General features: G+C 45.0%; 1 protein-coding gene across 3 annotated transcripts in view; it reads left to right on the top strand.

Moving 5' to 3' along the window:
- The window catches only part of LOC120244438 (zinc finger protein 709-like), a 55,639-nt gene that overhangs the window by 27,212 nt on the left and 2,934 nt on the right, over positions 1-25,493 (top strand). Inside the window, exons 1-4 of one of the 3 annotated variants that reach the window (XM_039250965.1) lie at positions 1,974-2,119; positions 23,898-24,022; positions 24,374-24,500; positions 24,690-24,750. In XM_039250965.1, the coding sequence (XP_039106896.1) occupies positions 24,020-24,022; positions 24,374-24,500; positions 24,690-24,750 (191 nt within the window). In that variant the 5' untranslated portion in view covers positions 1,974-2,119; positions 23,898-24,019. Of the gene's footprint in view, positions 1-1,973; positions 2,120-22,735; positions 24,023-24,373; positions 24,501-24,689; positions 24,751-25,493 lie in introns of those variants that run through there. The other 2 variants (XM_039250966.1, XM_039250964.1) reach the window with 2 other exon arrangements.

The following is a 25,493-nucleotide window of genomic DNA, read 5'->3' as shown; positions in this document are numbered from 1 at the left end:
TTGTGCCGAAACTCTTACTCCAGACCCCCCACTGAACCTCAGTGAAAACCCCTGGCCAGACTCCTTCCTTTGCTTTTTGAGGACATTCTTCCCACCTGCTTCTGAGGTCCGTCCTCCCGGACACTTCCATTATCCAAGTAATTAACCTTTTCGTATGTTCCTGGAAGGAATGTTGTCAGCCAGACCCAGGCTGGGGGCCCCCCAACTCCGCGGGTGACCATCACGGTTATAGGCGGGGCAACATGGTATATATATTGCAATGTACCTTGATTAATTCTTCTATTAATGAATACTCCAGATCTTTATGTATCAATACATGCTACTCTTTGTTTCAAAACAGTAGGTATAATGCTGAGTCTATGTAACCAATTCTTTCTATTAAAAAAAATTTTTTTAATGTTTTTTCAAATTTATTTCTGAGAGAGAGAGACAGCGTGAGCAAGGGAGGGTCAGAGAGAGAGGCAGACACAGAATCTGAAGCAGGCTCCAGACTCTGAGCTAGCTGTCAGCACAGAGCCCAAAGCGGGGCTCGAACCCACAAACGGTGAGATCATGACACGAGCCAAAGTCGGACACTCAACCGACTGAGCCACCCAGGTGCCCCTATTTTTAAAAATTTTTAATGTTTATTTTTGAGAGAGAGAGAGAGAGAGACAAAGTACAAGTGGGGTGTGGGGCGCAGACAGAGGAAGACACAGAATCTGAAGCAGGCTCTAGGCTCTAAACTGTCAGCTTAGACACCTTAGGCGCGGGGCTCGAACTCATGAGCAGGGATATCACAACCTGAGCCCAAGTTGGCTGCTTAACCGACTAAGCCGCCCAGGCGCCCCAACCAATTCTTTCTAAATAGACAGTTGGCTGGGGCGCCTGGGTGGCTTAGTTGGTTGGGCGTCCGACTTTCGCTTAGGTCATGATCTCACGGTTCATGGGTTCGAGCCCCGCGTCGGGCTCTGTGCTGACTGCCAGCTCAGAGCCTGGAGCCTGTTTCAGTCTGTGACTCCCTCTCTCTCTGACCCTCCCCTGCTCACGCCGTCTCTCTCTCTGTCTCCTAGGGGAAAAAAAAAAAAAAAAAAACATTAAAAAAAATAGTTGGCTTGTTACCAAAGTTTCCTGCCAAACCTGAGAACGAAAACTCACATTGCCACGTTGCAGAAGAAACAAATTTACACATTATGTTCTTTTGCAACCTTCATCTTTGCTTATCTCTCATATTGAGAAAAGAATGTACAAAATGTCTTGTGGTAGGACTTCCTAGGAACATCCTGGGAGGCATCATGAAGATTCCTAACTGTGGGCAGCAGTGAGGGTGACCTCATGTTCCCCTCCCCGCCTCACCTCTGCCCTGCCCCATAGGTGACCCCTGTCCTGACGCTTTGTTGATCCTTTAGACCTTTGCCGTCTATTGTTTGCCACTAAGCGGCGTTCTTGCAGTTTTCCTTCTTCCATCTTTGCACAGATAAGTATCCCCGGAATTCCACTGAACAGAGAAGTATCCATGGAATTAGACTGGAAGGTTTTCCAGGGGTTTCTTTGCCTCAGTACGTTTCTCACATACGAGCACCTGAGGCTGCGGGCCTGGTCTAGGGCTGTGGGGTTCAAACCTCCCACCGAGCTAAGCGCCCCCAAGGCTTTACATCCCAAAGGAGTGGGGGTTGGGGCGCGGTGGGCAGACGACTCCCTGCTGGAAAACGGTCAAAGACCAACATGGAACCAGACTCATGATTACGAATGGTGAGGTGACACGTGGGGGGGGGGTAGAAGGGTCACGGTTCCGTGGGCGGCCCGGCGGTTCCCAGCAACGGCCCGGGAGAGAACAGGTGGCAGCCCCCTGCCCCAGCAAGGTCGGCTCAAAGACGTGACCTCGGCCCGGCGTCACTCAGGCGGGCGGGGGCGGGGCCTCGTGAGCCTGCCAATCAGGAGCCGCCGGAGCCGTACGTGCGGGCGACGCGCTGTGGACGGCGGGGACTGTGTGCGGTCGCTGCTCTGCGTCCGCGCCTCGCATCCCGTGTCGCCGTCCTTAAAGGCTTCGGGCGCCTCGGCCGCATCCTCCGTGGCCGTGACCTGCGCTGCCGTGGCAGCCGGATGGTGGTCGGCCCGGCGCCGCGGACACCGCGCGATGGTGAGTGTGCGGGGCCGGGAGGCGGGCAGCGGGGGCGGCGGGCAGCGGCCGTGGCGGGACCCGGCCTCGCGGTGAACCCCGGAGCTTGCGGACCCTGGTCCGCGGCTGGCGCGGCACGCAGCGCGGGGCCGGGCGGCAGCCGGGACCCCGGCGTCCTGTCCCGTCCCTGTGCGCGACCGCGTGTCCCGGAGACTGGGCGATGCCCACGGGAGGGTCATCGGGGGACAGTCCTGCCTCGTTTTCCGGGGTTCATGCCCGGGAAGAGCTGTGGTCTGTGGGTTCCCCAGTCCCTCTCTCCCTGGGTGGGGGTTGGGGGAACCCGGTTTCTCCCTCACTTTTCCAAATGTCCGAGGAGCGGGGTCTCAAACCCACGACCCTGTGCTCCCAGCCTCGCTCTTTCGTAAGACTGGAAATGCCTAAATTTCCAGATCGTTCCCTGCATTCCGAAACGCCATCTTTCCTCTCCGGTTCAGAGCATCATTATTAACTATTTGTTCTCCGTGATGTATTTCACAGTATGCAGTGTTTTATCATGTATCCGCGGGGCCATTCATGGCTCTTTTTAAAAGATTTATTTTTTGTGGATATTTTACATGAGAAGAAAGCGAGGCATAACCACGGAGCTATGTTTTATGAAACCCTGCGCCTCCCCCCACAGGATCACTCCTGGGCACAGCCAGCCTGTGGGACGCCCTCTGAGAGTGGAGATTTTCTCTAAAGCTTTCCTGGGTGATCTGTCCTGTTTGCACAGCCCCTCTTTGCATTTGTCACTTAGAAAAGATTTACAAGACTTAGTAGAGCTTGGAAGACACTCTAAAACTATTTCCAAAAAGGTGAATTTCAGAAAACAAAATGTTACTACTTCCCATTCGTTAAAATCTGTTCCTTTTTTCTTCTAAGTGGGTATAGTAATATTCCGAGCTGTGTTCTTCCTTTCAGATGATTTTTTAATTAAATTATTATTATTTTTTTATTTCTAGGAGAGAGAGAGAGAGACAGCGTGAGCAAGGGAAGGTCATAGAGAGAGGGAGGGAGATACAGAATCTGAAGCAGGCTCCAGGCTCTGAGCTGTCAGCACAGAGCCCAACTTGGGGCTCAAACCCATGAACCGTGAGATCATGACCTGAGCTGAAGTCGGCAGCTCAACTGACTGAGCCACCCAGGCGCCCCTCTTTCAGGTGATTTCAAGTGGCTTACCAGGGCCTAGACTTGTAACATTTAGAAGTACTCTACAGCTGTTTACAGATCTATTTCTTTCTTACGAGTAATTGACGTCTTCATCTTCTGAGACTAGAAATTTGTTGGTTTTCTTATTGAACTGGTGAAATTCCTGAAATTTTTCTTGCCTCCTTAACACGTAAACACTGGGTTTGTGTGGTTTCACTGGATTCTTGAACCACTGGATTTCTGTCATTTAAATTATTCGTGGTGGGGGGCGCCCGGGTGGCTCAGTCGGTTAAGCGGTTAAGCCTCCTACTTTGGCTTAGGTCATGATCTCACGGTTTGTGGGTTTCAGCCCCACGTCGGGCTCTGTGATGAGCTCAAAGCTGGCCAAGGGAGTTCCCTTAGGTCTTGATATTTTTACATGTTTGGGTTTCGCATCCATGATGCAGGTGCCCTGAGAATGTGTTATGTGTGTTGAGGAATTCTGTGAAGGTCCAGAGCTCTATCTCCTGGACAAAATGGTGACGGATTTGGGGGTTTAAACTGAATCTGCTTGAGTTTGGAGGAGGGAGTTCCGCTAAGCTTCCAGGAGAGGGGAGGGTGTGCATGGTCATGCCTGCAGCTGCTCACGTGTCCCTACCGTCCCTCCCTCCCTGGGGACTGACCCGCTGTGGGGGGTGCTGTCTCAACGGGGCATGTTTAGACCCCCACCTGGAAATGTTTAACTTTCTGAATGTGGGTTTTCCTGACCGCTATGTGAGCAGGCTGCTTGCTTATCTGAGCAGAGGTGTTTACATTTCTTTTCTTAGCATTCCTCTCTCTCTTGACGATTTCAGCCCTTCCACTCTGGCTTCCCTTCGCAGTTTGCAGTTTTATTTCAGTCCGAATGGGCCCAGTTTCTTTCTTTCTTGGGCTTTGACCGTGTAAGGTGATTGAGAAATATGTGTGAGGCAAGAAAATCTTGAAACCAATTTTTATTCATTTCAGGCAACAGAATCCCAAGTGGTAAGGTGGGCACAGTTGCGTCTGTGGGCACAGTTTTCAATTTTATTTTATTTTTTATTTAAAAAAATTTTTTAAATGTCTTTATTTTGAGAGATAGAGACCGAGCAGGGGAGAAGCAGAGAGAGAGGGAGACACAGAATCTGAAGCAGGCTTCAGGCTCTGAGCTGTCAGCACAGAGCCGGACACAGGGCTCAAACCCACGAACTGCGGGATCATGACCTGAGCCGAAGTCAGACGCTCAACCGACTGAGCCACCGAGGCGCCCCTTGATTTTATTTTCTTTAACTTAAAGATTTTATTTTGGGGGGGGGGCCGCCTGGGTGGCTTAGTCGGTTAAGCATCCGACTTTCGCTTGGGTCATGATCTCGCGGTTCGTGGGTTCGAGCCCCGTGTCGGGCTCTATGCTGACTGCCAGCTCAGAGCCTGGAGCCTGTTTCAGTCTGTGACTCCCTCTCTCTCTGACCCTCCCCTGCTCTCACGCTGTCTCTCTCTCTCTCCTAGAAATAAATAAAAAACATAAAAAAAAAAAAAGTAAAGATTTTATTTTGGGGGGGGGGCCGCCTGGGTGGCTTAGTCGGTTAAGCGTCCGACTTTCGCTTAGGTCATGATCTCGCGGTTCGTGGGTTCGAGCCCCGTGTCGGGCTCTATGCTGACTGCCAGCTCAGAGCCTGGAGCCTGTTTCAGTCTGTGACTCCCTCTCTCTCTGACCCTCCCCTGCTCTCACGCTGTCTCTCTCTCTCTCCTAGAAATAAATAAAAAACATAAAAAAAAAAAAAGTAAAGATTTTATTTTGGGGGCACCTGGGTGGCTCAGTTGAGTGTCTGACTATTTGATTTCGGTTCAGGTCATGATCCCAGGGCTGTGGGATCAAGCCCCGTGTGGGGCTCCACACTGAGCATTGGAGCCTGCTTGGAATTCTCTGCTTCTCCTTCTGCCCCTCTCCCCACTTTGTGCATTCTAAAATTTAAAAAAAAAAAAGAGAGAGAGAGATTTTATTTTATTTTTTTTTTGAGAGATTTTATTTTTAAGTAATCTCTATACCCAACATGGGGCTCCAATTTACAACCCCAAGATCAAGAGTCCCATGCTCCACTGACTGAACCAACCAGGTGTCCCTTATTTTTCATTTTTATTTTATTTATTTATTTTATATCTTATATATTTAATTTTTTAAGTAGGCTCCACCCCCAGTGCAGAGCCCAAAGTGGACCCTGAGCTCAAGACCTTCAGATCAAGAGTTGGATGCTTAACTGACTGAGCCACTAGGTGCCCCCATTTTTTCATTTTTATTTTTACTTACTTTATAGTGAGAGAGCAAACGTGAGTGGGGGAGCGTCAGAGAGAGGGGGAGAGAGAATCCCAAGCAGGCTCTGCACTGGCCCAATGCGGCCCGGTCTCACGAACCATGAGATCATGACTGGAGCTGAAATCAAGAGTGGGACACTTCACCGACTGAGCCACTCAGGTGCCCCCCATTTTTCATTATTAGATCAGTGTTTGTATGTTCGTGTCCCCAGAGAACTTTCATATTGAAAAGGCTACATTAAGGCAGATAAATACCTATTTTAATTGATGTGAGAAAAACTACCCAATCTTATGTAAATTTTTAAAAAAGAAATCTTAGTTTTCAGGAATTAAATTCAACCCCCCCAATGCAGTGCAACATGCATTAGTCATTCCTGACAGTGTCCCCAGGGTAAAATATAGTGGAGGGACAAAATGTGATGTCCCCTGCCCTTTTAGTTAGAGATTTGAAATTTTTCATTTTTTATGGGTTGTAGTTTTATACCCATTATGGTTATGGAATTAAATCTTGGGGCACCTGGGTGGCACGGTCGGTTAAGCATCTGATTCTTGATCTCGGCTCAGATCATGATCTCCGTGTTTGTGAGTCTGAGCCCCACATCGGGCTCAGTGCTGATGGTGTGGAGTCTGCGTGGGAGTCTGTCTCTCCTCTCTGCCCCTCCCCAGCTTGTGGGCGTGCGCACGCACTCGCTCGCTCTCTCTCTCTCTCTCCCTCTCGCTCTCAAACCTCAAATAAAAGAATTAAATCTTTAAATGATTTCCTAGATAGAAAAGTTTAAATTAACTTAAAATTAACTGTGAAGTAGCAAAAGTTAAAAAAACACTACTATGTGGTAAAATAGTGTATATAAATTTATTTTTATGTTAATTGCATGCTGAGGATAAAAATTCATAAGAAACTAGTAGACTTAAAAAAATGTTTTAGGTTTATTTTGAGAGAGAGGTAGAGAGGGTGAACAGTGGAGGGGCAGAGAGAGAGGGGGAGAGAGAGAATCCCAAGCAGGCTCTGTGCTGTCAGCGCAGACAGCGTGGGTCTTGATCTTGTGAACCATGAGTGTGACCTGAGGAAAAACCAAGTCAGGCGTTTAACCAACTCAGCCACCCACGTGCCCCAGACACAGATTTTAAGATACGAAATGACAAGAGTTCAGGACTTGTTTTGTTAGAGCATTTTGTGTTTACAGAAAAGTTGATCACAAAGTCAAGTTCAAACTTGACCCTTTTACATCCACGATTTGCACTAATTTTTAACGTCTCTGATTATTGTGGTATATTTGTTACAATTGATAGACCAATAGCGAGGCACTGACGTCCATTCTTTATCTGAACGTAGATAGTTTGTGTTATACAATTAACGGATTTTGGCAAAGGTATGATGACACGTGTCCATTTTCTGTATCATATAGAATAGTCTCCTTTTTCTAAAAGTACCCTCTGCTCCACCTGTTTCTTTAAACAGCCTTCTCTCCAACACCCCAATGTTTCACAAGTATCTTTAAAAAAATTCTTTTTAGGGGTGCCTGGGTGGCTCAGTTGGTCAAAGTTTCCTCCTAGTCTTTTATTGGCTTTATCCTTTATTTCCTTTTCTTCCTAAATAACATTTCATCACATGGCTGTGCCACAGGTTGTTAATTCATTCTGCTATTAAAGACTATCATGCTAAACTCTTGGCAGTTATGAATGACATACCTGTAAACCTTCATTTGCATGTTTCTGTGTGAGCACAAGTTTTCACCTCATCTAGGCAAAGACCAAGAAGTGTGGTCACTTGATCCTGTGGTCAGAGTGTGTTTGGTTTTGTAAGAAACTGCCTGCCTTCCAGAGTAGCCACATGCCATTTTCCATTCCTACCAGCAATGACTGAGGATTCCTGTAGATTTTACATCTTCACCAGTGTTTGGTGTTTGGAGGGTTTTGAATTGTATCCATTGTAATCAGTGTCTAGTGATAACCATTGTTCTGTTTATAATTCCCTAATGAAATTTGAAGTGGAACTTCTTTTCATATGCTTATTTGCAGTCAGTCTGTAAATCTCGGTGATGTGTGTTCAGATCATTTGCCCAGTTTTTAAAACATTTTTTAAAATGTTTTTTTATTTATTTTTGAGAGTCAGAGAGAGACAGTGCAAGCAGGGGAGTGTCAGAGAGGGAGACACAGAATCTGAAGCAGGCTCCAGGATCTGAGCTGTCAGCACAGAGCCTGACGCAGGGCTCGAACCCATGAACCACGAGATCATGCCCTGAGCAGAAGTCAGATGCTCAACCGACTGAGCCACCCAGGTGCCCCCATTTGCCCAGTTTTAATTGGATTGTTTGTCTCAACTCACTTTTAAGAATTCTTTGAACATTTTGGATGTCCTTTATCAGGTAACTATTCTGTGAAGATTTTCTCCCTGTGACTGACTTTTCATTTTCTTACCACTCTCTTGTAGAACAAGATTTTTAATCAAATCAAGTTTCCCTTTTTTTTTTCTTTCATGGATCTGTTTTTGGTATTGACTTTAGAATTCATCAGTTAACCCAAGATCGTTTTGGTTTTCTCCTGTGTTCTAGGAAGTGTTCACTTTTACATTTTACAGTAATTTAAAAAATTTTTTTAACGTTTATTTTCTCGAGAGAGACAGAGTGCAGACAGAGGAGGGGCAGAGAGAGACGCTGAAGCGGGCTGCAGCCTCTGAGGTGTCCACACGTAGCCTGTCGCGGGGCTCAAACTCGTGAACCATGAGATCGTGACCTTGGACAAAGTCTGACACTTTGCCAACTGAGCCACCCAGGACCCCTAGCATTTCACATTTAGAATTACAGTATATTCCCAAGTAATTTTTGATAAAGACATAAGGTCCGTGTCTAAATGTATTTATTAATTTGCATGTGGATATCTACTCTCTCTAGCACCGTTTCTTGAAAAGACGTTTCCTGGGGCGCCTGGGTGGCTTAGTCGGTTAAGCGTCCGACTTTCGCTTAGGTCATGATCTCGCGGTTCGTGGGTTCGAGCCCCACGTCGGGCTCTGTGCTGACTGCCAGCTCGGAGCCTGGAGCCTGTTTCAGTCTGTGACTCCCTCTCTCTCTGACCCTCCCCTGCTCACGCTGTCTCTCTCTGTCTCTCCTAGAAATAAATAAAACATTAAAAAAAAAAAAAAAAAAAAAGAAAAGACGTTTCCTTGGGGCACCCGGGTGGTCCGTCATCCTCCTCTTGATTTCGGCTCAGGTCATGATCTCCTGGTTTGTGAGTTCCAGCCCCGCATTGGGCTTTGTGCTGACAATGTGGAGCCTGCTTGGGATTCTCTCTCCCCTCTCTCTCCTGCTCCTGTGCACTCGCTTTCTCTCCCAAAATAAATAAATACACACTAATTACATTTTTTTTTTAAATGTTTTCATTTCTAGGAGAGAGAGACAGCGTGAGCAGGGGAGAGTCAGAGAGAGAGGGAGTCACAGACTGAAACAGGCTCCAGGCTATGAGCTGGCAGTCAGCACAGAGCCCGACGCGGGGCTGGAACCCACGAACCGTGAGATCATGACCTAAGTGAAAGTCGGACGCTTAACTGACTAAGCCACCCAGGCGCCCCAAATACACACTAATTAAAAGGATTGCCTGGATGGCTCAGTTAAGCATCTGAGTCTTGATTTCGGCTCAGGTCATGGTCTCTTGGTTCATGGGTTCAAGACCTGTGTTGGGCTCTAAGCTGATTAGCATAAAGCCTGCTTGGGATTCTCTCTCCTCTCTCTCTCTCTCTCTTCCCCTCCCTGCTTGTGTGTGCACATGCATGCGTACTCTCTCTCTCAAAATAAATAACTTAAAAAATTTTTTTAAAAAGAAAGCACGTTTCCTCTATTGAATTACCTTTTAGTCCTTTGTCAGCGATCGGTTGACCACGTTTATGTGGGCCTGTGGGAAAGCAGTTGACCTCTGCGTCTTTTAACCCTGCTCTACTCTCTTACTCATCTTCAGAGTGGTCTCTGAGACTGTGGCAGATTCTTTCTGATACTCTACGTAGAAACCTAGGTGATGGGGGCCCCTGGGTGGCTCAGTCGGTTGAGCGGCCGACTTCGGCTCAGGTCATGATCTCGCAGTTCGTGGGTTTGAGCCCCGCATCGGGCTCTGTGCTGACAGCTAGCTTAGAGCCTGGAGCTTGTTTCAGATTCTGTACCTCCCTCTCTCTCTGACCCTCCCCTACTCATGCTGTCTTTCTCTCTTTCAGAAATAAATAAAAAAACATTAAAAAATTAAAAAACCCATGTGATGTGTAACTCACAGTTTTATTTTTGCTTCCCAGCCTATATCTAGCTTCTATTTCCTTTTGTTACCTTACTGTTAGCTAGGTCTCCAGGCACAGTGAGCACTAGGAGTGGTGAGGGACTTCTTGCTCCTTATCTTCCCAGGAAAGCAGCCTGTCTCTCACCATTAATAGGATGTTGACTCCAAGTTTCCTGTGGATTTTCTTTTTCGAGAACAGGAACGAATTCTCTCTGTTCCTAGTGTGTCAGCATAAGTGGATGTTGGGATTTATCAAATGGTTTTTCATCCTCCCTTCCTTTCCTTCTTGATACTAGTAATCTCTGTCTTCCCTCTTTTCTTACTTAGCTTGACTGGACATTTATCAGTTCCGTTAATCATTTCAAAGAACTAGCTTTTAGCTTTAGTGATATTGTCTCTTAATTTGCTGTAATTTTAATGTCTTGTGTTAATTTTTTTGCCATTTTATTGTCCTTATGTTTATTGATATATAGTTGACGTGTAACATGAGCTTCAAGTATACAGCATAATGAAATGATTTGGTATTTGTGTATATTTGGAAATATTTCCCCAATAAGCCCAGTTAACATCCTTCATCACATGGTTACAGTTCTTTTCCATATCATAGAAAATTTAAGATCTGCCCTCAGCAACTTTCAAATATTCAGTAGTACAGTATTATTAGCGATAGTTACCATGTCGTATGCTATGTCCCCGTGACTTACTTAATTTATAACTGAGAGTTTGTAACTTTTGACCTTCCTTCACCCTTTCCCCCACCCTCCACTTCTGGCAACCTCCACTCTGCTTTCTGTATGAGCTGATGTTTTCATTTTTAGATTCTGCATTAAAGACATTTTTTTAATGTTTATTTTTGAGAGCGAGAGAAGAACACGTGAGTGGGGAAGGGGCAGAAAGAGGGGAGACACAGAATCTGAAGCAGGGTCCAGGCTCTGAGCTGTCACCACAGAGCCCGACGTGGGGCTTGAACTCATGAACCGCGAGATCATGACCTGAGCTGCAGTCGGAAGCTTAACCAACTGAACCACCCAGGCGCCCCTAGATTCTGCATTTAAGCGAGATCAAACAGTATTTGTCTTTCTCTCTCTGACTTATTCCACTTAACGTTATCTGTTACAGATGATGAGCTTTGATTCTTTATTATGGTTGGATAACACTCCATGAATATTTATCAGCCTGTCCATTGGCGAACACTGATATGGGTTATGTATCCTGACTGTCAATACTGCAGTGAACGTAGGGTGTGTGTTCCTTTCAAGCTGATAAATACCCAGCGGTGGAATTGCTGGATCACATGGTCATTGTGTTTTTAATTTTTTGAGAACTTTCCATACTGTTTCCTTAGAGGCTGCACCATTTACATTCCCACCCACAGCCCTCCAAGGCCCTCTCCACCCTCACCAACACTTGTTATTCCTTATCTTTTTGATACTCACTATTCAGACAGGTGTGAGGTAGCAGCTCATCGTGGTTTTGTGTTGGATTTCTTTGGCGATTACTGACATTGAACGTTGACATTTTTACTGACATTTTTCACGTACCTGTTGGCCGGCTGTCTGCGTTCTGTGGGTAAATGCCTGTTTGTTTGTTTGTTTGTTTGTTTTATTTCTAGGAGAGAGAGAGAGAGACAGACAGACAGCGTGAGCAGGGGAGGGTCAGAGAGAGAGGGAGTCACAGACTGAAACAGGCTCCAGGCTCTGAGCTGGCAGTCAGCACAGAGCCCAACGCGGGGCCCGAACCCACGAACCGCGAGATCATGACCTAAGCAAAAGCCGGACGCTTAACCAACTAAGCCACCCAGGCGCCCCGATAAATGCCTGTTTAGATCCTCTGCCCCTTTTATTTTTTAACTGGCTTCTTTTGTTGTTGAGTTTTAGGAGTTTATTAGGTATTTGGATAGAACCCCTTAGCAGAGAGATGATTTGCAAATATTTTCTCCCATTAAAAAGGCTGCCTTTTCATTTTATTGTTGATTTCTTTTGCTGGGCAGCAGCTTTTTAGTGTGATATAGTCCCACTTGTCGATTTTTGTTTTCACTGCCTGATCCAAAAAGTCCTCTCCAAGACTGATGTCAAGGAGCTTGCCAGCTGTTTTCTCCTAGAAGTTTGTGGATTCACGCCTCACGCTCGGGTCTTTAATCCATTTTGAGTTGATTTTTGTATGTTGTGGAAGAAAGTGGTCCAGTTTCCCTGGCGCTACTTCGTGAAGAGACGGTCCTTTCCCCCACTTTATCTCCTTTGTTGTAAATTAGTGGACAGTGAAGTGTGGATTTATTTCTGGACTCTGTATTCTGTTCTTTTGTTTTTAAACATTTATTCATTTTTGAGAGACAGAGAGTGAGCAGGGGAAGGGCAGAGAGAGAGGGAGGCACAGAATCTGAAGCAGGCTGCAGGCTCTGAGCTGGCTGTCAGCACAGAGTCCGACATGGGGCTCAAACTCAGGAACCGCGAGATAATGACCTGAGATGAAGTTGGACGCCTAACCAACTGAGCCACCCAGGTGCCCCTGGACCCTCTATTATGTTCTGTTAATTTCTATCTCTTTTTATGCCACTGTTCTACTGTTTTGATTGTCACAGCATTTTAACATAGTATGAAATAAGAAAGTGTTGGGCCTCTAGGTTTTTTTATTGTTCTCTCCCCTCCCGCCTAACCCTCTGAGCCATCCCGGTGCCCCCTCTTTTTTTCACCCAGATTTGTTCTTTTTTTCTCCCAGATTTGTTTTTTATATATATATGTAAAATTTCTAAAAAATATTTATTTTGAGAGAGATTGAGACAGCCCAAGTCGGGGAGAGGCAGAGAGAGAGAGGGAGACAGAGAATCTCAAGCAGACTCTGCACTGTCAGCTTGGAGCCCAATGTGGGGCTCGAACTCACAAAACTGTGAGATCTTGGCTTGAGCCAAAACCAAGAGTCAGGTGCTTAAACAACTGAAACACCCAGGCGCCCTCCCCAGATTTGTTCTTCTTCAGATTGCTTTGGCTCTTTGGACTCTTTGTGGTTCCAAGCAAATTTCATGGATTATTCTATTTCTGTGGGAAATGCCATTGAGATTTTGATAGGGATTGTAGTGAATCTGTAGTTTGCTTTGGGTGCTATGGATTTTAACAGTATGAATTCTTTCAATCCGTCGAGCATGGAATATCTTCCCCTTTATTTGTGTCGTCTTCAGATTCTTTGATCAGTGCCTTATAGTTTCCATTATACAGGTCTTTCACCTCCTTGGTTAAATTTATTCCTATTTTTTTTTTAATGTTTTATTTATTTCTAGGAGAGAGAGAGAGAGAGACAGCGTGAGCAGGGGAGGATCAGAGAGAGAGGGAGTCACAGACTGAAACAGGCTCCAGGCTCTGAGCTGGCAGCCAGCACAGAGCCTGACGCGGGGCTCGAACCCACGAACCGCGAGATCATGACCCAAGCGAAAGTCGGACNCTCCAGGCTCTGAGCTGGCAGCCAGCACAGAGCCTGACGCGGGGCTCGAACCCACGAACCGCGAGATCATGACCCAAGCGAAAGTCGGACGCTTAAGCGACTAAGCCACCCAGGCGCCCCAAATTTATTCCTATTTTGTTCTTTTTGATGTAATTATAAGTGGACTTTAAAAAAAATTTATAAAAATTTAAATTTTAATTCCGGTGTCATTAACCTATCTTTAAAAATTAAGATTTTTTTTAAGGTGGATTGTTAAATTTCTATTTCTGATAGAAATTAACCAATTTTTGTATATCAATATTGTACCCTGCAAGTGTACTGAATTTGTGAGGACATAGTTTTTTTGGTGGAGCTTTTAGGGTTTTCTGTATACAGACAGTCCCCAACTTAACGACGGTTTGACTCAACATTTCTTGACTTCACGACGATGCAAAAGCAAAACTCATCCATTAGAAACCGTACTTTGAACTTGGATCTTTTCCTGCTCTAGCAGAGATGCAGTACGCTGTTCTCTGGTGATGCCGGGCAGTGGCAGCAAACTGTAGCATTGCTGTAAGTGTCCACTGCACAATCGTGAGGGTAAAATGGTTCTTACCCTTATAACCCTTCTGTCCCAGCACAACCATTCTGGTTCTTGAGTATGGTATTCAGCAAACCACGTGAGCTATTCAACCCTTCGTTAAAAACAGGCTTTGTGGTAGGTGATTATGCCCAACTCTAGGCTAACGTAAGCGTTCTGAGCACACTTAAGGTCGGTTTGGCTAAGCTTCGATATTCGGTAAGTTAGGTGTATTAAATACATTTTCAATTTAGAGATCTGTCTAGTTTATGATGGGTCTGTCAGTACATCACACAGTCATGAGTTGAGGAAGATCTGTAGAGCGTCATCTACAGATAGACCACATTCCCTCCTTTTTCGTTTTGGGGGTGTGGGGGGGTGTCTTTTATTTCTTTCTTCTTGCATAGTTGCCCTGGCTAGAACTTTCGATTCTACGTAGTAAGCGTCCTTCTCTTGTGCCTGATCTTAGAGGAAAAACCTCAGCCTTTCAGCACTGAGTAAGCGGTCAGCTGCGGCCTTCTCACGCATGGCCTTTATTATGTGCGGATACTTTCTGTGTCCACCCACTTTGTTGAGCGTTTTTTATTGTAACTGGATGTGGGATTTTGCCATATGCCTTTTCTGCATCTGTTGAGATAATCATAACGATTTTAATCCTCACTTTGCTAATGTGGTTTATCACATTGATTTGCAGATGTTGAATGATCCTTGCATCATGGGATAAATCTCAATGTGGTGGGTGATTTTTTGGGCGTATTGAACTCCATTTGCTCATATTTTGTTGAGGACTTTTCTGGCTTATGTTTTTCCAGGATACTGGCCTGTAATGTTCTTGGGGCATCCTTGTCTCGTTTTGGTATCAGGGTAACACTGGCTTCCTGAAGTTAGTTTGGATGTGTTGCTTCTTGTTTTTTTAGTAAGAGTTTGAGAAGGAGTTGCCATTACTTTCTCTTTGAATGTTTGGTGGAGTTTACCATCCTGGGCTTTCTTTGTTGGGAGGTGTGTGTGTGTGTGTGTGTGTGTTTAATGTTTGTTTATTTTTAGGGAGAGTGGGGGAGGAAGGGGTGAAGAGAAAAGAGAGTGAGGAAGGGGGAGGGGCAGAGAGAGAGGGAAAGAGAGAATCGCAAGCAGGCTCTGCATTGATAGTGGGATCCTACAGTTTGTGGGATCATGACCTCAGCCAGAATCAAGAGTTGGATGCTTAACCAAACTGAACCACCCAGGTGCCCTTGTGTGTTCTTAAGTTAGTTTATTTTGGGAGAGAGAGAGAGAGAGAGAGAGAAAACGAAAACAAGTTGCAGGAGACCGGTAGAAAGGGAGAGAGAGAATCCCAGGCAGGCTCCATGCCCCATGCCCCATGCAGAGCCTGACAGAGAGGTTTTTGATTACTGATTGACTCTTCTTATTAGAATCAATCTATTCAGGTTTTTGGCCTCTTCATGATTCACTTTTCATAGCTTGGTTGTTTCTAGGAGTTTATGTGTTTCTTTTAGGTTCTCCAGTTTTTTTTATATTGTTTGTTATATTGTGCATAATTGTTCATAGTAGTCTCTTATGCCCTTTTGTATTTCTGTGGTTGCAGTTGTAATGTCTTCTCTTTGATTTCTGATTTTGAGTGCTCCCTTTTTTGGTGGGGGGGAATCTAACTAAAGGTCTTGTCCATTTTATTTATATTACCAAAAAGCCAGCTCCCAATTTCACTGATTTTTTTCCTGTTGTCTTTTTAATCTCTATTTCATTTATTTCCAGTATGCCTTTTATTATTTCTTTCCTTCTACTAACTTTGGGCTTCATTTTTTTTTCTTTTTTCTAGTTTCCTATGGTGTAAAGTTAAGTTTATTTGAGATGTTGCTTGATGTAGGCGTCTGTCACTGTGAATGTCCTTGGAATTGCTTTTGCTGTATCTCATAAGTTGTAGCGTGTGTAGTATTACCATTTTCACTTGTTTCAAGGTATTTTTCTTTTAATTTCTCAGTTGATTTCTTTGACCTATTGGTTGTTTAGTAGCATTTGTGAATTGTCCAATTTTCTCCTTGTAGGCGATTTCTAGGTCTACCATTGTGGTTAGAAAAAGAGGCTTGATATGGTTTCAATGTTCTTAAGTTTATTAAGACTTACTTTGTGGCCTGACATATGATCTGTCATGGAGAATGTTCCATGTGCACTTCAGAATGTGCATTCTGGGGGCGCTTGGGTGGCTCAGTCGGTTAAGCATCCGACTTCCACTCAGGTCATGGTCTCATGGTTCGTAAGTTCGAGCCCCGTGTCGGGTACTGTGCTGACAGCTTGGAGCCTGGAGCCTGCTTCCGATACTGTGTCTCCCTCTCTCTCTGCCCCTCCCCTGCTTGCGCTCTGTCTCTCTCTCAAAAATGAATAAACATTAAAAAAAAAAAAAGTGTGCTTTCTGTATATTCTGTTGTGTTAGATGGAATGTCTGTTAAGTCTGTCTCGTTTAATATGTCATTTAAATTCAGTGTTTCCTTATTGGTTGATGAAAGTGGGATATTAAAGTCCCTCACTGTTACTGTATTGCTGTTTTCTCCCCATAGGTCTGTTAATATTTGCTCTGTATATTTAACATTCCTATTTTGAGTGTCTACACCTTCACAAATATTACATTCTCTAATTGGAATTCACCCCTTTATCGTTACATAATGACCTCCTTTGTCTCTTATTATATAGTCTTTGGCTTAAAGCCTGTTTTGTCTCCTACAAGATAGCTAGTTTTATTTTGATTTTCATTTGCATGGAGTATCTTTTCCCATCCTGCTTTCAGTCTAGGTGTGTCCTTGCACCCGAGATCTTTTATAAGCAGTATACGGATTCTTAAAAGTCAGTTCAGCCCCCCTGTCTTTTGATTGGAGAATTTAGTCTGTTGACATTTAAAGTAATTATTGATAGGCATGTACTAATTGCCATTTTGTTCACTGTTTTCCTCCCTGATTTGTAATTTGTTTTTTCTTATTTTGTGCATTTCTGTAGGTTTATTTTAGACTCCTTTCTGTTCACCTTTTGTGTATCTGCCTACCTTAAGTCTTTGCTTTGTGATTACCCTGAGGTAGAGATTTGTAACAATTATTTTAAGCTGAGAACAATTTAAGTTTGAGTGCATTCTAAAACTCTATACTTGGGGGCGCCTGGGTGGCTTAGTCGGTTAAGCGTCTGACTTTCGCTTAGGTCATGATCTCGCGGTTCGTGGGTTCGAGCCCCGTGTCGGGCTCTGTGCTGACAGCCAGCTCAGAGCCTGGAGCCTGTTTCAGAGTCTGTGACTCCCTCTCTCTCTGACCCTCCCCTGCTCATGCTGTCTCTCTCTCTCCTAGAAATAAATAAAACATTAAAAAAATAAAAACTCTGTATTCCTTCCCACGTTTTATATTTTTGATAGTACAGCTTACAGCTTTGTGTCTCCATTAACAAGTCAGTGTTGTTATTTTCGTACTTTTGTCTTTAACATCAACTTTGAAGCGATTAACTCACCCCGTTTACAGTGGTCTGAATTTTGCTATACGTTTACCTTCAATGGTGCAATTTGTACTTTCATGTTTTTCTATTATTAACATTCTTTCATATCAACTTAAATCCCTTATTACACACCTTGCACGGCCACTCCAGTGATGGTGAGCTCCTTTAGCTTTTGCTCCTTTCAGAAACTTTTTCTCCAGTTCTGAAGGGCAGCTTTACTGAGTTGAGTTTCCTTGCTTGGCATTTAAAAAAAAATTATTTCTGAGAGAGAGAGAGCGTGAGCAGGGGAGGGTCAGAGAGAGAGGGAGACACAGAATCGGAAGCAGGCTCTGAGCTGTCAGCAGAGAGCCGGACGCGTGGCTCGAAACCACGAAGCACGAGATCATGACCCGGGCCGAAGTCGGACGCTTAACCGATTGAGCCCCACCCCCCCAGGCGCCCCAGTTTAGAGTTTTCTTCAGGCTGTCTTACTGCTAGGAGGTCGGGCAGAGGACAGTCTTTTCCACAAGTCCAGACCTCGGTCCACAGAGTTTGGAGAGTGAGGGGACGCCCAGAACGGCCCTGTAGTGAGACCAGAGGGTCTGCACACACCTCAGAGGGCTCGCGTGCACCTAAGTGACAGCTAACCTTTAATTAGATACTGTGCACCAGGAAGGGGAGACGTTGTGTTCTCTCTGACAGATTCGCGAGAGGCCAAAACGAGCCTCCCCCCATCGCAGCCTTGGCGGGCGTTCCTGATGTGTGTTTATTAATCGCCAAGGGGCCAGAGACACGTAGACACGTTTGTCACTGAGCAAACCTGACTGTGGAGGCCCGAAGAAGCAGCACTGTCAGCACTCGCACACCCCTGTCTTCCCCAGGCTCAGAGAGGACGTGGCCGGGTCCTAGGTGTGTCTGATTAGCAGCTTTCCCCTCCGATCACAGCCATGAAGCGAGGCTGGCAGGCCTCTTTCGTAGACTGGCTGCCTCGCCCGCTGCCCCTTTGCCCTGGCTGCCCTGAGAACGGAAGCTGGTTAAGAACCTTTTCTCCAGGGGCGCCGGGGCAGCTCAGTCGGTTGAGCGTCCGACTTGGGCTCAGGTTGTGATCTCACGGTTTGTGAGATCAAGCCCCACGCGGGGCTCACTGCTGTCATCACAGAGCCTCCGTCAGGTCCCCTGTCTCCCTCTGTCTGCCCCTGCCCCACTCACACACACCTGCGCTCGCTCGCTCTCAAAAAAAATTTTTTTAAGCATTAAAAAAAAAAAACCGCATTTCAGTTTGTCACAGCCTCCTTGGTCCTGTGGCTGCCAGTGCCGTTGGCTTTCAAAGATGTTTGGGGGGGTTCATCTTCCAATCGAGGTCTTAAAAGTTGGGGGTGCCCCAGTGTCGGGTTCAGAACCTTTGGTCCTCAGGGAGAAGCGTGGGGTTTTGAGTTCCCTCCTGATGGTGGGTCGCTGCGCTAGCCTGCTCTCATGCGGGTTGTTTCCTCCCTCATCCGGTGTGTGGGAGTCGCTTAGCCCGTTTTGGGGGTTTGGTTTCTTCCAAGGAAATCCTTCTGTATGTAGAATGTAGATGCGTAGATTCAGCGTGTCTGCGGGAGAAAGTAAGTTCAGGATCCTTCTCCCGTTACCATCTTGAACAGGACTCTCTTATTCGGCTCATTTGAGGTTACTGCTTTCTAGATTAATGCTGCTGTCACCCGCGAACATGTTTTGTGTGATTTTTGTGGTTTCGAATATAAGGTGTTCTGTGTCCCAGAAGGTGGTTTGTCTCGAATGTTCTGTGTGAACTTGAGAAGAATGTGCGCTCTCTTGTTGATGACGCATTCCATGGATTTTAGCTGAACCTGTTGTGTGCGGGGCTGTTCAGTTTCATGGTTTTCTTCCTGATTTTCTGCCTGCTGGACACTTCTGTTACTGGTACGGGGGGTTTGATGGGTCCAAATTTTAGAGCAAATGTGTCATTTCTTATTGCATCTTATGAGTTTTTGCCTAACCTATTTTTTTAGTCTGTCATTAATGCACATGCACAGAAAGGACTGTTGTTTTCTTGGAGATGTGACCCCGTTGTCATTACCCGATTCCCTCTTCATCTGAAACTTCCCTGCTATGAGGTAGGCTTCGTCTGAAATTTACATGCTCTCTGCCTGCTTTCTTTCAATTACTGTAGTTCGGTAGGTCTTTCTTCCTCCTTTTAACAGTATTCATGTCTTCATACTAGTTATTTATAATGTGCTGTGATAGCATCTTTCAATTGTAGGGTTTAGACCATTGACGCTTAGAGGTGCCTGGGTGGCTCAGTTGGTAAAGTGTCCGACTTTGACTCAGGTCATGATCTCACGGTTCGTGGGTTCGAGCCCCGCGTCGGGCTCTCTGCTGACAGCCAGCTCAGAGCCTGGGGCCTGTTTCAGATTCTGTGTGTCCCTCTCTCTCTGACCCTCCCCTGCTCATGCTCGCTCGCTCGCTCGCTCTCTCTCTCTCTCTCTCTGAAATAAATAAAAAATAAAAAATTAAAACAAAACTTTAGAACATTGACACTTAAAGTGGTTCAATCCCTACCATGCTTCTACTCTTTTTTGTTGTTGTCCTTGTTTCTTTTTGTGTTTTCCACTGTTTTTCTGCCTTCTTTGCCTTTCCTTGAGCATTTTCTCTCTTCTCAGTGTATCAGTTATAGTTTTTCAGAGCTTTCTGTATACATTTACAGTTAACTCAGATCCTCTGACAACACTGTACCTGAAGTACCTCAGGACTGAGTACTCCTAATTTTCTCCATCCCTTGTAACACTGTCTTTTTTTTTTTTTTTCTCCTAACATTTATTTTTGAGAGACAGAGAGCATAAGTGGGGTAGGGGGAGACAGAATCTGAAGCAGGCTCCAGGCTCGGAGCTGTCAGCACAGAGCCCAACGTGGGGCTCAAACCCATGAACTGTGAGATCATGACCTGAGCTGAAGTCAGACGCTCAGCCTCCTGAGCCACCCAGGCGCCCTGTGACATTGTCATTCTTTTCACTTATCTAGGAATTATAAGTATAGCTGAATACATTGAATACGTTGTCACTATTAACTTGAACAGTATGAATTAGTAAAAGAAAAGGCATTTTACCTTCATTACTGCCTTTCCTGATGCTTTAACCTTTATTTACTTCCTGATGAAATTTCCTTTTTTTCAAAGTTTTTTAATGTTTATTTTAGAGAGAGAGGGAGAGAGAGTGCGCACGAGTAGGAAAGGGGCAGAGAGAAAGGAAGATCAGACTCTGAAGGAGGCTCCAGGCTCTGAGCTGTTAGCACAGAGCCCGATGCGGGGTTTGAACTTCCAAACCATGAGATCATGACCTGAGCCACAGTCAGACGCCAAGCCCACTGATCCCCCCCAGGCGCCCCTAGATGAATTTCTTTTAATGTTTCTTAACATTAAACAGGTGGACTCGTGTCAGATTCCTCAAATCTCCGAGATTCTTTACGTCTCCCTCATTTTTGAAGAATAATTTTGTCTGATAACGTTTGTGGGACAGCGGTGGGTCACTCTCACTGCGAGTATGTCGTCACTCCCGGTTTCATTCTTAACTCTTGTCCCAGTGTAACTGAGGTTTGTTTTTCTCTCTGGCTTCTTTCACCGTTCTTTGATTTTTCTCCAGTTTGAATGATCGTGCTTGAATGTTTATTTTTGTTGTTGGGGTTCCCCCCCCATGTCTTGTTTTGTCTTAGCTTCCTGGGTCTGCAGTTTGCTCTCATGAATGTTATGAAATCCGGTGATTCTTGTTTCACTTATTTTTTTCCGTTCCTTTCTGCCTTTCTTTTCCATCAGTTATTTCCATTGTGTATTTTACTCCCGAAGTTCTTGGATACTGTCTGTTTTTTTCTGTAATTTTTTTCTGCCCCAGTGAAACACATTCTTTTGAAGACAAGCTTTATTTAAGAATATTCTGGGAGGGGCGCCTGGGTGGCTCAGTCGGTTAAGCGTCCGACTTCGGCTCAGGTCATGATCTCACGGTTCGAGGGTTCGAGCCCCGCGTTGGGCTCTGTGCTGACAGCTCAGAGCCTGGTGCTGCTTCGGATTCTGTGTCTCCTTCTCTCTCTGACCCTCCCCTGCTCATGCTGTCTGTCTCTCTCAGAAATAAATAAAACATTAAAAAAATATATTCTGGGAGCACCTGGGTGGCTCCATTGGTTAAGCATCTAACTTTTGATTTCAGCTCAGGTCATGCTCTCCTGTTCGTGAGTTTGAGCACTGCATTGGACTCTCTCTCAAATAAACTTTAAAAAAAATTCTGGGCATATTTCAAAACCGCTTTTTTGTCTCCAATTTTGAAGACAGTGGTTTGCCCTGTGTCCTCAGTTCTCTAATGAATTTAAGAAGAGTTGTTCATTTTAAGGTGTTTTGCTTTTTCCTTGGGAGGGAGTGACTTCTTAGTTCATTATATGACTTAAAAAAAGAAAGAAAAAATCTGACTCCAATTTTTAAAAAAAATTTAATTTACATCCAGGGTAGTTAGCGTATAGTGTAACAATGATTTCAGGAGTAGATTCCTTAATGCCCATCAACCATTTAGCCCCTCGCCCCAATACCCCCTCCAGAAACTTTGTTCTCTGTATTTAAGAGTCTCTTACATTTAGTTCCCTTCCCTGTTTTTATATTATTTTTGCTTCCCTTGCCTTATGTCTCATCTGTTTTGTATCTTAAATTCTACAGATGAGTGAAGTCATATGCTATTTGCCTTTCTCTGACTAATCTCGCTTAGCAAAATATGGTCTAGTTCCATCTATGTTTTGGAAATGGCAAGATTTCATTCTTTTTGGTTGCCAAATAATACTGTATTGTATATACATAGCACTTCTTCTTTATCCATTCATCCATCGACGGACATTTGGGCTCTTTCCATACTCTGGCTGTGGTTGATAGCACTGCTATAAACACTGGGGTGCATGTGCCCCTTTGAAACAGCACACCTGTATCCCTTGGATAAATACCTAGTGGTGCAGTTGCTGGGTCTTAGGGTAGTTCTGTTTTTAACTTTTCGAGGGACCTCCATACTGTTTTCCAGAGTGGCTGCACACGTTTGCATTCCCAGCAGCAGTGCAAAAGAGATTCTTTTTCTCCCCATCCTTGCCAACATGTGTTGTTGTCTGAGTTGTTAGTAGTAGCCATTCTGACTGGTGTGAGGTGGCATCTCATTGTGGTTTTGATTTGTATTTCCCTAATGATGAGTGATGTTGAGCATCTTTTCACATGTCTGTTAGTCATCTGGATGTCTTCTTTGGAAAAGTGCCTATTCATATCTTTTGCCCATTTCTTCACTGGATTATTTGGGGTTTTTTGGGTGTTGAATTTGAGTTCTTACATAGATTTTGGATACTAACCCTTCATCTGATATGTCATTTGCAGGTATCTTCTTCCATTCTGTTGATTGCCTTTTAGTTTTGCTGATTGTATCCTTCACTGTGCAGAAGCTTTTTGTTTTGATGAGGTCCCAATAGTTCATTTTAGCTTTGCTTTCCCTTGCTTCCAGCGGTGTATGAAGAAGTTGCTACAGCCAAGATTAAAGAGGTTTTTGCCTGCTTTCTTCTCTAGAATTTTGATGGCTTCCTGTCTTAGATTTACGTTTTTCATCCATTTTGAGTTTATTTTTATGTGTGGTTTAAGAAAGTGACCCAGGTTCGTTTTTCTGCATTCTGACTCCAATTTTTGAAGTTTGCTCCCGACGTTGAAGCTCATCCATCCTCCTTCCTCTCATCCGCATCTGTCCAAGGCGGTAAGAAAGCCTAGTACTTCCTGCTTTGGCCGTGACAAGCGATTCGGTCCACAGAAACCCCTGCCCTTGTGTATGAACTTTCAGTCCATCCACAACCTAATTAAAAAAAAAAAGTCCACGTGCTTCCCCCGCCCCCCCCCCCAGCCGTTTCATCCTGCTTGAGAGGGTCTGCCTTCCTCCCCAGAGACGTCGGTTATGGAATCACTTCTTTCCTACCCTATTGCCAGGATGTACTGTCATCAGCTTGAGGACTCCTGTACTTAGGTCGAGGCTGTTATGCTTCCGTGCCCCAGAGTGGAGCTCATAAATGCGAGAAGCTGAGGGCGCTGCCTCTAGGGTGGCTGGTCAGGAAACTTCCTCCTGAAATCGGAGAATGGAGATTTTATGTTCTTTTGGAGGAAAGCACTGCAGAATCCTTGATGATTATCAAGTACAGTCAAACCGCTGTGGAAGTCTGCGAAGTGCCTTGCAACCTGTAGTTCTTAACCTGTTCCTCAAGGTCAGCATGGACCAGACGGTTATAGTTTGACCAGAAAGAGCTTTTCCAGCACCTTTTCATCTCGGTATGTGCCCTAAAAAGTGAGCAGCGGCGCTGAGGCTCACGTGTATAGGGGTTTTGTGGCGATCTGAATCGTCCGGCCTTTTGAGCATGTCTGGGCCCTAACTTCTGCATAATTTACCGGCTCCATGAAGTGGGTCAGAGAGAGAATGGAAGTACCGAGCGTCATAAGTACTACACAGGCTCAAAGTGCTACTTCTGCACGGGAGTGTTATAACTCATCCAGCTCCCCCCGGCTGCTTTTCACGGCCTGGAGAACCTCCGGCCCGTGTGGCAAACTGATCCTTGTTACAAGTTGGATTTCCACAGGCCTCCTGGACTCTCATGTTTGGTGATGGGACTAGAAGAAAAAGCGTCCGGTGCTTCACTGTGTTTTATTCATTAAAACCTCATGCAGATTTGACCCCGTGCATCATGGAGCGCTGAGTTAAATGGTAGGTAATAAGGAAAGGAGAGGAGTTTTTCTCAGAAGGAATTGGTGTGCTTGAAATAATACGTGGTCTTTTGCGTGGTCTCTGTCTCATTTCTCCGAGGTGCTCTGGACCCTGCTGTTAGAGAACAGTAACATTTCAAGTGATCACAGTAAAAATGCATAAATAACCTGCATGTGTTCATGACACTGTTGAATTCACGAGGAAGTGTGAACAGAGAATAAGTCTCTCAGGACCCAGACTTAAATTTTTGGAGATCACAGAAGCGTACATAACCTTCCTGTAAATTGAGTAAAAAGCCCCTGTGCTGGCAGACTCATGCATACTACTGTCACCATATTTGGGATGTTTTAGGACTCAGTGACGTTTGAGGATGTGGCTGTGAACTTCACCCTGGAGGAGTGGGCTTTACTGGATTCTTCACAGAAGAAACTTTATAGAGATGTGATGCGGGAAACCTTCCGGAACCTGGCCTCCCTAGGTAAAGGGGATATTTTTTTCTTACCCAACTTTGGCTTAGAGAACAAGTAGTTCTGGCTCGTGAGTCTTGGTCCAGCATGTGGAGAAAGAGTATGTTAGTAAGGCTAAGCTCACCAGAGATCTAAAATCTGGTAACTTTTTCTATAATTTCTAATAATTTGGATTTATTTTTTTTTGGTCTGCATTTTAGAGAGAAAATGGAAGGATCATGACCCTGAAGACAGGTGCAAAACCCAGAGGGGGAAACCCAGGTGAGTCACACAGTAGGTAGCAGTGTCCTACATGAGGGTCTATGATGTCATGAAATTTTTTTAAGTTTATTTATTTTGAGAGAGAGAGCGCGCACACGCGCGCGAGTCAGCACAGGCAGAGAGGAAATAGAGGGAAGAGAGAATCCCAAGCAGGCCTTGAGCTGTCAGTGCAGAGCCCGATGCAGAGTCTTGAACCCACAATTGTGAGATCATGACCTGAGCCGAAACCAAGAGTCCAACCGACTGAACCACCCAGGAGCCCCCGTCATGAATTTTTAATCACCAAATTATTCAGCTTCAAGTTTATCCTTAAATTTTTTTTCACTGAAAATATTTACCTAAATGTGACATTGGTGTTCAGTGTTTGCAAAACCGTCCGCTTAGAAACAGCATGAAGAAACCCTGTAGATTAATCATCACTGGGGCCTCCTGGGGGGCTCAGTCGGTTGAGCGTCCGACTTCGGCTCAGGTCATGATCTCACGGTTAGGTGGGTTCGAGCCCCGCGTCAGGCTCTGTGCTGACAGCCAGCTCAGAGCCTGGAGGCTGCTTCGGATGCTGTCTCTCTCTCTCTCTCTGACCCTCCCCCACTCATGCCGTGTTTTTCTCTGTGTCAATAATAATAAACATTAAGAAAAAAAACTAAAAATCACTGTTCACGTAATAGCTGTGCTCAAGTCCTCTTTACAGAGCACTCAGTATATTAAAAAAAATTTTTTTAATGTTTTATTTCTGAGAGAGAGAG

The sequence above is a fragment of the Hyaena hyaena genome, unplaced genomic scaffold, assembly GCF_003009895.1.
Source record: "Hyaena hyaena isolate Hyena2069 unplaced genomic scaffold, ASM300989v1 scaffold_392, whole genome shotgun sequence".
Taxonomy (NCBI): Eukaryota; Metazoa; Chordata; class Mammalia; order Carnivora; family Hyaenidae; genus Hyaena; species Hyaena hyaena.
The sequence above is the reverse complement of the archived record's forward strand: the minus strand, read 5'-3'. Positions and strand labels throughout refer to the sequence as shown.